The sequence below is a fragment of the Mesocricetus auratus genome, unplaced genomic scaffold (assembly GCF_017639785.1).
Source record: "Mesocricetus auratus isolate SY011 unplaced genomic scaffold, BCM_Maur_2.0 Super-Scaffold_15014, whole genome shotgun sequence".
NCBI classification, from domain to species: domain Eukaryota; kingdom Metazoa; phylum Chordata; class Mammalia; order Rodentia; family Cricetidae; genus Mesocricetus; species Mesocricetus auratus.
The window spans coordinates 39,271,923-39,288,564 of record NW_024429186.1 but is presented as its reverse complement, the minus strand read 5'-3'; the positions used below and the strand labels follow the sequence as shown (position 1 = coordinate 39,288,564).

General features: G+C 36.0%; 1 protein-coding gene across 2 annotated transcripts in view; it reads left to right on the top strand.

Moving 5' to 3' along the window:
• The window catches only part of Fut8 (fucosyltransferase 8), a 215,279-nt gene that overhangs the window by 186,467 nt on the left and 12,170 nt on the right, over positions 1-16,642 (top strand). For both annotated transcript variants that reach the window (XM_013115426.3, XM_040742877.1), the window contains 2 exons: positions 3,618-3,864; positions 5,166-5,342. In XM_013115426.3, the coding sequence (XP_012970880.1) occupies positions 3,618-3,864; positions 5,166-5,342 (424 nt within the window). The remainder of the gene's footprint in view (positions 1-3,617; positions 3,865-5,165; positions 5,343-16,642) is intronic.

The window sequence follows — 16,642 nt, the reverse complement described above, 5'->3', positions numbered from 1 at the left end:
TTATTTTCATTCTTTTCAGTGTTTAGATTATGTATATTTTAGAGATTAGCCTCTTATCTGTTATATGGCTTGCAAACATTTTTTCTTGATTTTTGGGTTGTCTCTTCACTGAGTTGTTTGTTTTGCTCTGCAGAAATATTTTAGTTTGCTACAATCCCATTTGTGTGTTTTTGGTGGTTTTGTTGCCTGTGGTTTGGAAGTCTCACCCATTAAATCATGATCTGGACCAGTGTTGTGGAGCTTTTCCTATTTTGGTTTTGGTCTTTTTGTAGCTTTGTTGTTTCTTTATTTTGAGTCTATTTGTCCATTTTCATTTTCCTATATGTTAATCTCTATTTTCTTAATGCCATTTACTAAAAAGAAACCTGTGTATGCCCTTGGGACCTTGACCAAACTCAACTTTCTGTTGACTCTTAAGTGCCATTGTTCACTGTGTCTGTTTTAATGCCAGCACCATCCTGCCTTGATTACAAAAGCATTATAATGCACTATGAAATCCAGGTGTAATGCCTCCAGCTTCTGCCCCTTCGTTTTGAGGATCACTTTGGCTGTTTAGGGTATTTGAATAGTTGCATAAAAATTACATTTTTCTATTTCTTTGGAAAGTGACTTTATAATTGAGATATGGAATATATTGCAATAGATCACTTTGGGTACTATAAATATTTTAACATTAATTTTTCAAGCCTATGTACATGGTCTATCCGTTTATTTGTCTTATCAGTTTCTTTCATTATTGTTTTATCATTTTCAGTATTTTGATGTTTCATCAAATTGTTTAAAGGGTTTTTGCTATTCTAAATAGGATTGTTTTCTTAATTTATCAGCGATATTTTAAGTGTTACTAATTTCTACAACTTTATTGAATTTATTCTTTCACTGAAATAATCAAGAAATAGAAAGATACTGTATAATCAATCTCATGTATACATAGAATCTGGAAAAAACACCAAGAAACAAAACCTGATCTCATAGAGACAACAGAAGTTGGTGTCTAGGAGCTGAGAAAAGAAGGAAGGACAGCTGTTAATGAAAAGGGGGCAAAATTTCATTTACATTGGAAGAAAAAACTTTAGGGATATATGGCTCAGTGACAATGGTCAGTAATAATGTACAGTCCCCTTCAGGAAATACCAAAACCCTCACATCCATGGATGCTTCAGTTACATAACATATACATGCAACCTATGCTTAGCTGGATTACATATAATGCAGAAAGATGCAAGGTGAAAGCACTTCTCACCCTTTAAAACCTAATTCATAAATAAATAAATCCTTTCTAGTAATCTTCCTCTAATAGAAACCTGGCTGGACTCAGAACTGCCAGTAAACAAGAGCACTCACATAAAATTTAGAAGAATGGCTTGAATTTCAGTAGATTCATCATTATGGCTAACATCTATAAAATTCATTCACTTAATATTTTAAAGAGTGTGTGTGTGTGTGTGTGTGTGTGTAATTTCTGAGGAAACTAAAGTTTTAATCCTTAGTAGTTGCAAGTAGAAATACCTTTTTTGATATTTTGCTAGACAGTCTTTTTGAAAGCACACTTGCTAATGGTGATTTTTTTTCTTAAACTGTAAACAGTCCAATTTACATGAGGTTTTGAACTGGAAGTCTTGTAGTTTTTGCTTGGTGAAGTATGTCATCATTTTATATTCTAGCTACTACAGTGTTTGGTTTATAATGTTCCTCAAATATTTGAATATAGTTCCACAAATATTTGAACAAGATAATGAATTAATGAAGGTAAGAACAAAGAATCAGCAAGACTATACTTCTAGCTGGAAGGTGTAGATATGTTTTTCATTCCATTTTGAAAGTTTCCAGTAAAGCTAGTTATAAATTGAAGACTTGGTGCTATCAGAGGATAGTGCTTTCTTATTAGTGAAATTTGGGCCATTTAAGCTGAACGTTTTGAATAGCCTTGTTAGGAAGGAGTAACAAAGGATGGCCCTACTTATTCAGCTTTTGTATAGGTATACATGTTTATGGGTATATATGAGACCGGGTAGTGCTGCTATCATTATTTCTTTTTTCTTCCTTTCTTTCTTCCATTAAACCCAATGATGATGCCATTTAAAAACACCTTGCTATATATAACCCATCTGGCTTTGAACTCAGGATCTCCTGCCTCTACCTCCTAAGAGCTGAGATTATAAGCATGCACTATGCCCAGCACTGGGACTTCCTTCCTTTCTCAGTTTTGTTTTTGGTTTTTAATAAAGGTTTTCTCCTTCCCTGATCATTTCCATACCTGGGAAAGCACCAATGACTTCCTTGTTTGAGGGGACACTGTACAATTTAAAATGCATCTCAATCCTCCCCTCACACTCTTTCCCCACATCCCTCTTCTGAAAAAGGTCCCGTTCTTTCTTAGCTGGCATACTAGATGAACTGCAATGCTGATGGTTCATTTTTTATTACTGTTCATTCATTCAAATGTCATATTTATAGAGACTTTGTTCTCAAAATCTTGAAATGATTTTACATAGCAGAGAAGTAAAATATTACCAAAATTATAAATTTTAGCTATACTAAGCTGATTTTAAAATACCAATGCAGTTAGCTTTATTAGCTGTGTTCTAGTTTATTTTAAAATTTATATATGTTATATATAGTATATTAAATAAATAATATAACATATATTTACATATATGCAGAAAGATATTACGTTTCATACTGGTGAACACATTTTCAACATATTGTAGGTTTATTCTTTATAAGTATATTATTTCCTTAATTGTCCCATGATTATGACCACATCTTAACTGGAATTATTTTGGATATTTATGCTAATATTTCTGCTATTAAAATTTCAACTTGGTATAATTAATTTTTTTCTGTGTAGTATTTTGATCTTCTAGTTATTACTGAATAATCTTTAATGTGTAAAGTCTGAGGGTACTGTACTGCCTGTCAATTGTGGATTATTTTTTATCATTACATTATAAATTTAGTAGGATGGAAATAACAATGATGAATTCAAGATGAATTCCAAAAGCAAACACCATCTGTGAAAATGATTATCTAATCTCTGAACTTCACTGTTGAAATAAATAAGGAACAAGTTACTGCTACTATCATAATAAAATATATAGTACATCTAATTTAGCTAAGAAAAATATTTTTAGTTGTCTATTGTTTTTCTACAATGGCTTGATTTATAATCGTAATCCATTGTTATTTCTAGTGTCTGTTACAAAAGAAATGCAAGGATCATTTGCTATGATGACAAGCTAGAAGTTGGAGGTACTTACTGTATAATTCCAAAGCAGAATAACAAAACAAACAAACAAAAAAATAACATGAACTTGGTAGCTGATTGTGTCTGTCAACCATATAACTGTTACATACTTTGGATGCTGGTTACCATTCTAACTTGAAGTATAAAATGATAATATGACAACACAATAGGAATTTTTAGAAAGGCCATGGACTTGAGAGGCATGTTCATCTCTCTTGCTCTTTTTCCTGGTACCTTAAGCAGATCTTCTGTATAAAGTGAAATACTTCCTTAGAGTTGCTGCGATGGTACAAGTACTCTGAGTGAGTTCTGTTGCATGGTAAGTGTTTAAGGAGTGTAATGTGGTGATGATGTTTTGATGTTCTGTTAGGTGAAGTGAAGGACAAAAATGTTCAAGTGGTCGAGCTCCCCATTGTAGACAGTCTCCATCCTCGTCCTCCTTACTTACCCCTGGCTGTACCAGAAGACCTTGCAGATCGACTCCTGAGAGTCCATGGTGATCCTGCAGTGTGGTGGGTGTCCCAGTTTGTCAAATACTTGATCCGTCCACAACCTTGGCTGGAAAAGGAAATAGAAGAAGCCACCAAGAAGCTTGGCTTCAAACATCCAGTTATTGGGTAAGAATCTGTTTTTCCCCCCTCAAACAGTAATACATAGCAGTAGTTGTATGTGTTTACTGTTTACTGTAAATTTTATAATATTTTATAGTCATAGTTTCACCAAAAAGCAAAGGTTCTAAAACTTAGAGACTATTCTCCCTTTGTTCAGCTAGGGCAGCAGAGCAAATGGTGCAGTGTGCCCTTCTGCTGGCTCAAATGCTCTTCTTCCTTTGTCTCTCCCTTTCTTTTTTTTTGAAGCTCCTTTGTTTTATTTTCATATTTCCTATTCCACATATTTCTTCATCTCTTAATCTTTATATGTAGTTACTGAACCCTATTCTAAATGTTAGAGGTAACAGAAGTACATAGTGAAACCAGAATATTAAATAGTGTTCATCTCCTGAGACTTCATTGAAATTCAGTGTGGCAAATTCTCCCTGCCTCACTTCATTTGTATAGAACACACGAAACAAGTCCAATTTCCAGAGAGAAGCAGTGATTATGAGGAATGTAGGAAAGAAAGATTACTGAATAGTTATTCCTGTGGTCAAATCCACATCTGGACTGTAGTCTGGGATGCAAAGGAAGCAGTAGCATGAAGATGACACAGTTATCCCAGTGTGCTTCAGCCCTGACTCCGGCAACACTTAGATTCAGGAGGAAGCTGGGAAATCAGTGACTTGGCTATTGTAGAACAGTGTAAATCTGTGTTCCTCGATTTACAACACTGTGACTTTTCTTCAAAATGAAAAATGAGATGTTTCTGTTTGCATTTGATAGAGAAAACAACAACAAAAGTCTGTAGTGACTTCATGAACATAAAATAACCAACATCTTAAAAAGGCTTGCTTGTCTTAAACTATAGGAAAAGTTCATATGGATCTTTGTTTTCTTAGATGACTTTAAATTCTATGAACTGAAATGGTAATAACTCTACAGGGTAAAATGAAAGAAAACAATTGATAAACTTTGGAATCAGAATGTTACAAGCATTATCTTTAAGCTGTGAATCCTGTTATGATTTTGGTCTCAAAAATCTTAAAACATAAATCTGTTGATTCCAGGTTCCCATATAGTCTTGGATATGCCATTACTTTTTCTGTAAGCAAGTATTTCTTAAAACCTTAACTTTTATGCATTGCCCAGTACTATTCAGCATTCAGCTATATTAAAGTATTGTGAAGTGTTTTGAAATGATATATTTTCTGAGGTGAGAATAAATGAAAAAAAAATGTTTTAATGTGCCCTCAGTGCCCCCATGACTAGGGGCACTAATTGAGTACCCGTACATAATCAGCATGCTCTCCTCTTCTCCCCAGAGTCCATGTCAGACGCACTGACAAAGTGGGAACAGAAGCAGCCTTCCATCCCATTGAAGAATACATGGTACACGTTGAAGAGCATTTTCAGCTTCTCGCACGCAGAATGCAAGTGGATAAAAAAAGAGTTTATCTGGCCACTGATGACCCTTCTTTGTTAAAGGAGGCAAAGACAAAGTAAGTTAGACCAACAAGTGGTTCTATAGTGGGATTATCTCTTGGTTGAAGAAAATTCTTAGTTCTGGAAACTTATGGTTCTTGTTGTTGCTAACTAATAGGTTCCAAAATTCAAAGACTACATGTGCAAATATTAATCTAATCAAGTCATACCTTGTTAGCTGTATCTGTAGAAGTCTAAAATTAACTAGACTTCTGATTTCTGTAGTATTACCAGCAGTCATCATAAACACAGTACCACATTTCTTACTACCAAAATTTGTTTTAACATACTAGAGTTGCCATAAACAAAATTTCATAGACTGGGGCTTAAGTGACAGAAGTTTATGTCTCACAGTTCTGATGTCTAGGATATTCCAGATCAAGGTCCTAATGAGGTTAATTTTACTCTGAAGTTTCTTAGCTCACAGGTAGTCACCATTCAGTCATGATACACTATGTTGTTATGGAATTTCTATTCTGCGGATGGAACAGACCTTTAGTATATGGTGCTCTTGTACTACTGTGGCATTAGGGGATTATTAAGAAGCACATACACAGAGTTTGATGATCCCCCATGGGAGGCCTCACCCTCCTGAGGACTGGATGGGGAGTTGGTGGGGGGAATGGTAAGGCAGGATGGAGAAGGAACTGAGATTGGTATGTAAAATAAGATTGTTTTAATTTTAATAAAAATTAATTTTAAAGGGAGGAAAGAAAGAAAAGTATATAGACAAAATCATGAGCCAAATTGGAAGTTTCTTCTCAGAAGATCTGGGCTAATAAAATAAATAAAAGATGAAGTATATATGAAAGTAGACGAAGGGAGAAAAGTTTAGTCTTAGCTTTGCTCAGATACTGTCTCCTCCAAAAATCATCTCTAAGCTTTGAGTGGGTTGTATCCCTCCTCTCCATGTTGTTGGTGTATCACTGAATACATGTGCACTTCTGTCTCCTTCAGTATGTTTTGTATGCTTTTGATGCAATTCCTAGCTGTGGTACAGGCCACAGTAAGTATTGAATTATTTAGTTAGACAATTTGAAAACATTTTGTTAGCAGTTAATCGTTTAAACTGTTTTCCTATTTAATATACTGCTTGGTCTCTTTTATCTGTTAATTGGGGGTGGGAAAAAGAAACATTTAGAATAAGGCCTAAAATACAGCTGTTTCTGTAAGTCAGTGAGTACACATAGCCAAGAAACTTATGTAAGACTAAGTTAATATAAGAACTACAGGTTCAGTGACCACTGAGCACAAGACATTGTTAATTATTCAATTTAATATTCAGATACACCAAAGAAACAAGCAGGAATGGTCCACTCGTTTTTTTTTTTAGATGAATGCTCATTTTAAAGCACGAGACTCAATTTGTAACTTGGTTAAAGAAAGGATATTATTCTTGTCTATTCTTTCATTTATTCTTGAATATGTCACACACTTCTTTTTCCCTTGATTGGCAAAATAATTCATGTCCATTAAAATATACAAGTTCATAAATACAAAAGGAAAACAAAGGAAAAATATTACCCACAATCTCATTACCAGTGATAGCCATCATTTAAATAGTGGCATTTCCCTTCCAAAAATTTGTATAGTCACATGTTTTGTTTTATTTTTTGAGATGGAATCTCGTGTGGCCCAGACTAGACTCAAATTTACTATGTAACTGAGGATGACTTTGAATTTCTGGTTCTTCTGCTTTTTTTTTATTTAATTTAATTTTTTTTCATTTTACATTTCAACCTCAGTTCCTCCTCCCTTCCCTTTTCCTGCCTCTTCACCTTCCCCCATTCCACCCCCATCCACTCCTCAGAGGGGATAAGGCTTTCCTTGGAGAGTCACCAAAGTCTGGGGTACCAAGTTGAGGCAGTATCAAGCCCCTCCCCCTTGAATGGCGGGGGTGAGGGGGTGGTATGTCACCCTAGGTAATGGGCTCCAAAAAGCCAGTTCCTGAATCTGGGATAAGACCTGGTCCTACTGCTAGGGGCTCCCCCAAATAGATTCAGCCACATAACCATTACCCACATTCAGAAGGCCTAGTTTGGTCCCATGCAGCTTGCCCAGGTGTCAGTTCCAAGTCTGTGATCTACCTCTAGCTTTGGTCGGCTGTCTCTGTGGTTTTCAGCATCATGATCTTGAACCCTTTGCTCATATGATCTCTCCTCCTTAGCTGGGGTCATCCTTGTGGATTCCTAGGAGTTTCTCTTAACACCAAGTTTCTTTCTAACTCCAGAATGGCTCCCTCTATCACAATATCTCTTTTAATTACTCTCCCTCCCCCAACTTGGCCATCTCAGTCCCTCATGTTCCCATTCCCCATCTGCTTCTATCACCATCACCTCCAATTTTTTTGTTGCTGGGGATCAAATCCAGGGCTTTATGCATGCCAGGCAAGTACTCTACCAACTGATTACATCCCAGCCTTAGTCACTTTTTTTAACACGTTGTTTGAGACAGTTTCTCTGTGTAGCCCTGGCTGTGTAGACCAGGCTGGCCCCAAACTCAGAGATCTGCCTGCCTCTGCCTCCCGAGTCTATGATTAAAGAAGTATGCCACCACCATTTGCTTGGGTGTTTTAGCGGGTTTTTTTGTTTGTTTGTTGGTTGGTTGGTTGGTTGGTTGGTTGGTTGGTTGGTTTGGTTTGGTTTTTGTTTTTTAATAGTCAGGGGTCTGTACAATTTAAACTTTTTTTTACTTAATATAACATATTAGATCCATCTTCTTAGGTCACTTAAAAGGTCTATTATTTATAACTAAAAATTCTGTATGCTTGTGGGGTACAGTATGATGCTTTGAACTATGTATGCATTGTGGAAGGAGTCGAACTAATTAGCACCCATTACCTCACCAGCATATGAGTGTGTGTGTGTGTGTGTGTGTGTGTGTGTGTGTGTGTGTGTGTGTGTGTGTGATGAAACCGTTAAAAACCTGTTCTAGCAATTTTGAAGTGTACATTGTTATTAACTGGGTTACTCTGAGTTACACAGATCATTAAAACTTAGTCCTGCAGCCTAAAACTTTTGTCAACAGCGCTCTCTTTCCCATCATTCCCCCTTCTCTCCTGGCTCCTCGGACTTTCAGTAGCCATTTTTTTAACTCTGTTTCCGTGAAACTGACATTCCACATTCAACTTAAATTTGGAAGTAGATAGCATTTGTCTTTATTAGTGTAATGCCTCTAGATTTTTTTCTATGTTGTCAAAAATAACAGTTTGCTTATTAAGGAGAGATATCTGTATATGTATATCTATGAGTCTATATATGTATATAGACACACATATATGGAGAGAGAGAGAGAGAGAGAGAGAGAGAGAGAGAGAGAGAGAGAGAGAGAGAGAGAGAGAGAGAGAGAAAGTTTTATTTGTCCACTGGTGGATGTCTAAGGTGCTTCCATATCTTAGCTACTAATATGAAAACACCTTGGTCCTGAAATCAACATGAGAATAGAGAGATTTATTTACTGATTTCAGTTATTTTGTATATATGTTTATGGGATTGCTGGATTATATGGTAATTCTAATTTCTAGTTTTGAGAGAGCTTTATCTGTTAAGGTTGGTACTTGAGTACTTGTTTATGCCCTCCCTACGATGTACACAGAATATTGTGTACCCCAGCTTGAGTGACACTTGTTCCCTCTTTTTGTTAAGAAACATTCTGAAGGGTGTAAGGTGATATCTCATTATGGTTTTAATTTGCATTTTCCTGGTTCTCAGAGATGCTGAGCACTTTTCATATTCCTTTTGACACATAGTTAAAAATTAACCCCTTATCAGATACATGGTGTGGGCATGTTGTCCCAGTCCTTGGGCTGCCTCTGCAGTATGGTGTTTGCTTTGCAGGGGCATTTTAGTTTGAAGACTCCTGCTTGCTGATTTTGTTGCTTGTGGCTTTAGAGCCTTGTCTAAGACATTGTTAACCAAACCAGTTTCCCAGAGCTTTTCCCCAGTGTCATCTAAGTAGTATGTAGTCTCCAGTATACACCAAGTTCACTTATAGATATTTAGCATTAGGTGTCTTTTGTTTTTAACAATGGTCTATTTTCATTTTTCTGTCTGTGGATATCCAGTTTTCCTAATACTACATTTATTAGACAAATGCCCTTTCTCTACTGGATGTTCTTGGAATATCAAGCCTTGGGTACTTTGGTTTATTTTGGTGTTTTCCAGTTTCACCAGCCCTTGTGTCTGTTTATATATGAAAACCACATTGTTTTGATTACAACTGTATAATACACTTTGAAATTGGGTAGTGTGAGCCCTCCTGGTTAGGGGATTTTGCTCAAGATTGCTTTGAAATTTAGATCTTTTCTGGTTCTATATAAATTGTAGTCTGTTTTTCTACTTCTGTGGAAAATGACATTGGAATCTTGATAGGAATTGCATGGAATCTGCTGGTCACTTTGAGTAAAGAAGTTTTTAACAATATTGTTGAGATTTGCACTTTGGGATTTTTAGGTTCATTCTTCAGTATTTTATGCTTTTTAACATATAGATTTTCCACCTACTAGGTTAATTCACTCTCAAGCATTTTATTTGGTGCTAATATAGATAGGATTGGCTTCTTAATTTTATATTAGAGTAGTTTGTTAGCGTATAGAAATGCTACTGGTTTGTTTGTTTGTTGCATGTTTATTTTATAACCAACAACCTACAACTTCATTGGATTTATCAATCAGTTTTAAAACTTCAGTGAATGCTTAGGGTTTTCTATATAAGACCATACCATAAGCAAGCAGATTATCTCTCATACTCCTTTCCTATTTGAATACCTGTTTTTGAGTGGGGGGGAGCATCTATCTACCAGTAGTAACCCAGGCTGGCCTGAAATTTGTAACCCTCCTGCCTTAGCCTTTTTTCTTACTTTTTATCTTAGAAGAAAATCTGTCACATTTCCAGTATTCAGTTTGATGTCATTTGTGGGCTTGTCATGTATGGCCTGTGTTATATTGATGTATCTTTCTTCTTATACTTATTTTTTGAAAGCTTTGCCATGAACAGATGTTGACTTTTGTCAAATGCTTTGTCTATCAACAAGATAGTCATGTAGGGTTTTATTACTGTTGCTCTTCCGTCTGTTATTGCAGTGAATCATGTTTACTGACTGTTGTGTGGTGGGTCACCCTCACATCCTCAGGACAAATCTCATTCGATTTGTGTTAATTTAATTTACTAGTATTTATAGAAGTTTTTGTATCTGTTCATCAGGAATATTGCTGTGTAGTTTTCTTATAATGACTAAGTGACTTTACTCTTAGTGTATTGCTAATCTCATAAAATGTTTAGAGCTACCAGCTATGGTAGCATAAACCTGTATGGCACTCGAAAGCTAAGGATGGAGGTGTGTGTGTGTGTTCCAGGCTATCTGGGCTTTGTACCAATTCCCTGCCTCAAGACAAATAAACCAAAATCTGGAAAGCCAGTATTCTGTCTTTAAATATTTGGTAGAACTTAGCAGTGGAACTTTGATGGCAAGCTTTTTATTACTGACTAAGTGTCCTTACTTGGTATTCTATTCAGATTTTAGTTTTTCCTTATTTAGTCTTGGTAAGTTGATGTTTTTAAAAATTCATCCATTTCTTCTAGGTTACCCAATTTGTTCATAGTAGTCTCATGGTTGGTTATTTAGGGTTTTTTTTTATTTCCATAATATTGCTATTAATGGTGTCTTATTATTATGTATATGGTATGTATATGTATATGGTGTGTGTGTTGGAACACTCCTGTGCCACAGCTTCCATATGAAGATCAGAGGATAACTTCCACCTTTACATGGCTTCCTGAGATCAAGTTGTCAGGCTTTTGTGCCAAACTCCTTTACTCACTGAGAAGTTTCACTGCCTACTTTTATGTTTCCTCTTCCTTCCTGAATTTTTTTTAATTTCCTTGTTTCTTCCTAAGTCTAAAGCATTTGTTGATTTTATCTTTTCAAAAACATCTGTGATCTTTTGAATCATTTCTCTAAAAACCTCTATTTTGTGTCTTAGTCTTTGAAACAACCTTCTTCTTAGTTTGTCTTGGTTTGTTCTTTCTCTCATTTCTTGAGCAACAACATGAGGTAGTCTGTTTGAGGGTTTTCCTCTGTTGGTGTGGTTTATTTCTATGAACTTCCCTCTCAGGACTGCTTTGGCTGCACCTGGCCATTTTGCCCTACTGTGTTCCCATGTTTGTTTCAAGTTATTTTGACTTCTTTGATCCATCATTTCAAGAGTATTTTGTTTAATTTGTGCATATTTGTGAATTTTAGGAGATTGCTTCTGTGACTCATTTCTAACTAAATAGCATTATAGGCAGAAAAAAACATTTTTTACTTATTTTATATCCAACACGCTTCCTTCAGAAGAATATTCTGTTGCTTTTGAACAGAAGATACTGTAAATGGCATTAGGTCAATTCGGTTGAAACGTTGTCCAAGTCCATGTTTTGTTGGTTTTTAAGATTTTTCACGTGGGGATGTGTGTAGGTTGTGTGTGTGTACAGCATATGTATAGGTTCCCACAGAGCCTAGAAGAATGTGTTCGATTGGGAATCTGTAGCTGGAGTTACAGGCAATTGTGACTCTCCCAGTGTGAATGTGGGAACTGAACTCAGGTTGTCAGGAAGAACTGCAAATGCTTAACAGCTACCTAGTCTCTCCAGTCTCCAGTTTTTTTCCTTTTTCTTTTTTTTAAATTGATTTTTCTGTCTAGAACTTTCCAGTGTTGAATGAGGGGTATGAAGTTTACTGATTGTATTGCAGCTATCTCTCCTACTGATCTTTGATGCTACTTTTTATATTTCATTGATCTAATATTTATCATTTAAATAAATTTTATGTAAGTTTTAATTTATATATAATCACAATTTATAATAATTATTTGGTTTGGTTTTGTTGAGAGAATAATTTGCTGTAGCTCAGTGTTGTAATTTTAAAGGGGGCATGAGAGAGAAAGACACCATGTGACTAAGTTCATAGAGAAGGGTTTTTTTATTAGGGGAAAGGGATTGTTAAAAAAAAGGGGGGAGTGGAAAGGGGCAGGCCATCCTCTGGGGACAGGAGCACAGGGAAGGAATGGGAGGTGGGCAGGGCCCTTTTTAAAGGAAACATACTGAATAGACACAGGTGGTGCTCTTGGTGGCAGCAGCTGAAGATGTATTGTGTCAGAACTCCAAATACTAACACCCAGACTAGCATTGAATTCACAGTGTCTCTGCCTCAGTCTCTCTGGTGCTGGAATTACAGATACATGCCACTATGACCAGCTTTACAGTTGTTACAACTTCTTGAGAAGTAACATGGTTTTGAGTTGAGCTGTTTCTCTTGTAGTCTTGGTGATAGAAGTATAGGTGCTGCTGCTTTGTGTTGGTCTTTATTTGCTTAGAACATCTTTCCTTTGTCTTTTTTTTCTATCTTCTAGTGTCCAATGGTGATGAATAAACACTGTGTTTAATGACTATACCCACTCTGTGAATCTGCCATTGACTTAAGCAGCAATTTTCCTAATAGTGGATAGTTAGGTTATTTCCAGTGTTTTAGACACAAAGTGTGTCTAAAATAACTACATTATTTCCTCAAGCTGGGCTTCCAGACTTTTAACTATCTAGGTAAAAGGATATAAACATTTTACAGCATTGATCCAGTCCCACACATGACATTTTTATTCTGAGCAACCAGATACAGTTGGCAGTATCTCCTTTATTGTGGGAATTTTTTCTTTGTACTCAGCACCTTTAACCTCCTCCCTGTAGTGGTCTAGGTAGCTGTTTCCTCTGTGTTCTACTATAAATTCACTGGTAACACTTCATGCATATTTTTCCTCTTTGGAAGTCCTTTCATTTTAATTCCCCAAGTCATTTCTCATATTTTAATCAGAAAAATTTAACTATCATTTATCTTCATTCTTTTACTTGAACATTTCCACTTTGAATTAACTCTCTTTAGATCTAAGCAAATCAACCTCTGCTGTTCTTCTTTATAAGAGAAAAAAGCATTCATTTATCCTGTAACAGATACATGGTAATGTAAGAACTCTCTGCTTTAAGAAGGTTAGATGAAAATTTAAACTTCAGTGATTCATGAGCTACACACCATAGGAAGAGAAGTTATTTTCTAGGTAGTTTGTCTGAAAAGGGCATCAAGATGAGCATTGTTTATCCAGCTCTCCACAAATATGTTGTCACTTGGCATTACACCTCAGGCTTCTTTGGGCTAAGAGAGACTTCATGAGGTCTTAGCACTGGCTTCCCAGGAACTGTAGAGCCATTGCTGAGGTTACTATCTTGCTTAAGTAATTTGCAGCAGAGAATTTAAAATCACAGAATCACTGGCAGTTAAAGAGTAAGAAATGCCAAATTTGTCCATCAAAGATTGTTTCCTAGGATAGTAAAGATTCGGGTGAGGATGCAAGTGGAAGATAACATCTTTATAAATGCTCCCAGATAGGATATTGGAGCAGTTGGAAGGCTAAGACAGAGGGATCATAAGTGTAAGCTGCATAGTGAGTTCAAAGAAACTGGACAAAAAAAAATAGTGAGATCATTTTTTAAAAGAAAAAATATCTCACAAATAACATATTTGCATATTTAGTTTGTTCTTTATCAAACATTCTTAGTGAGCTTTTCCTGACATCAGAAACTTTGAATGTAATAGAAGGAACGAAAAGTTTGAACATTTTATATGGTCTATAAATGTAGCTAGTCTTTGGAAAGAAGAATCAGCAATAGGTGATTTTTTTTAAATTCCTATAATGTACAAGTTATGACACAAGGCACATAGAATACAAAGGCAAATGCAAATATCCAACTGGTAGACAGTATATACATATGACAAATTATTACAAAATAAAGAAGTATCCTGCAGGAGTCATGTACCAGACACAGACAAATCATAAAGACAAGTGTCTTTCTACCTGCTGACCAACTTTAGGAAGTTCAGATTAGTTTACAACAACAGCAGTCTGGTTAGTCTGTGTAAGTTTTTATAATATAGTAAAAGAAAAACATTATCATTATCAATCCCTGAAACTTCCAGGAAAAAGAAGCCCTCTGCTTAAACAGCTGAGGGCAAACCCCCTGAATCTGTGTATATAGAAGCTTCCACCCTTGTCCCATTTTTATTTGCTTTATTTTTTTTCCAACTTGAAGTCCCCTTCATGAAACTCTCTTTCATATATAAAGACATGAAAATCATCAGTTCCCATTGGTCTGGTTCTGTAGTGGGACTGTTAGTTAGGAAAGCCCTGAATGTCAGTGTCACTACTTAGTAAGGTGGTCACTTCTTTATCAGGTTCACTGAGTTCCACACTATGCTAATGAGATTGGCTTTATTCCCTGCCACTCTTAAGCATTTGCAGATAGATTTGTTACTGTGTTTGCCTCATTCCTGGGTATGTAGCTTTGTAGAGATCATACCAAAAATATTTAGTGTTTTCTTTTTAGAACAAAAACTGAACTGAGAAGGACAAAATATTAAAATCAATGAATAAATAAATAATAAGGCCTTCTTGGTGTGAATACTACCTACCAGTGTAAAGGTGCTCAGAGACTGCCTTTACTGCCGTTTTTCCAGAGGCAATGAAGGGAAGCTCCTTAGTGGTCATGAAATGATAAGAAATCTGAAGCACCTGTTCTGGGGTTAGGACAAAGTCTTGGACAGAGATAGTACTCATATGTCCCAGCATTTAGTCCCAGCATTGTGTAAACTTCTAGGTCTTGTCATGTAAGGAAAAATAACCTTGAGGCATACTGTCTTGAGCCAGAATATAAACCAACGCCTAATGTTTTCTCAGTTTGTAGGTGAAGAAGCATTATTATCACAGGATAATACCCATTCGTCTCTTACCATGTTCCTGATTCCCTTGTAGGTTTGAGTGTGCTAAAGTGAACGCAGCAGATGAATGCTTATGTTTAATAGAGCTTAGTGTCATGAGGCAGGATAGGGATAGCAGTAAACAGTAAATACAAACATCACATAACAAGATGAACCTTAGTCAAAACAAGTCAGGTAGAAAGGTTATGAATTTCAAATTTAAATTTCAAATCCCCACTGATAAGATGATTCTGAGTGGAGATCTAAGGGACTAAGGATTAAAATTAGACAGACGCTTGTCACAGCTAGTTTGTTAAACATTTGCTGCATGTGACGTACTCTTGTAAGCACTCTGTGTGTTAATTCTTATGAAATTATATATAAGAAGCATGACTGTTATTCACTGTCTTGGTTAGGGTTTATATTGCTGTAATGAAACACCATAACCAAAGCAGCTTGGAGAAGAAAGGTTTTATGTGACTTACACTTTTATATCTCTGTTCACTACTAAAGGAAGTTAGGACAGGAACTCAAGCAGGGCAGGAACCTGGAGGCAGGAGCTGATGCAGAGGCCATGGAGGAGTGCTGCTTACTGGTTTGCTGCCCATAGCTTGCTCAGCCTGCTTTCTTATTTATAGAACCCAGGACCACCAGCCCAGGGGTGGCAACACCCACAATGAGCTGGACCATTCCCAATCAATCACTAATTAAGAAAATGTTCTACAGGCTGGCCCACAGCCTGATCTTATGGAGACGTTTTTCTCCCAGATGACTATAGCTTGTAACAAATTGACATAAAACTAGTCAGCACATTTCCTTTTTCAGCTAAGCACCCAAATTTCAATATTAGTCTAAAGACCTAGTCACACATCAAGACTGTAGTTTCTAATTCAGACAAAAATTACTTGGACAGGTGATAGACTTTTACAAAAAAACCAATTTTGACATTTTTAAGCACATCTCTTAAGTAGGACTACTAACATATTCCTTGGCAGACATCCACAGGAGCTTGCTTTCATAAATCTAATAGAATGACTTTTCTATTACTGTTATGGCTAAGAGTAGATAGCTGGATTTTCACAAAGGGTGGAAATTGAAGACCATTGGTTGTCACAAATCTTTTAAATATTCATTTTTAAATTTATTTACATTATTAGGTTGTAAAAATCAATGAAGAGGACATTTACAAGTTTACTCAAATCTGACTTATCACAATTATAAACTAAAACTTTAAATGAAAGTCTGTCCTGATGTATTTCTTCCAACAGCTTCATTCAAATATGAAGAAAGCTTCGATAAACTCTTAGAAGGGTGCTCATTGCAAAGAAACTAAGAAACCTTCAGTTTTACTCTGTCATGAATTACTAAATGTCGTAATTATGTATGGGTGTATATGTTTAAGGTAATATACCCATAATATATTTTTGTAAAACATGGTTCTACTGTGTAGCCCAGGCCAGCCTTGAACCTGCAGGCCTCTTGTCTCAGCCAGCTGAATATTTGGGCTATAGGAATGAATATCCCACCACACCCATCT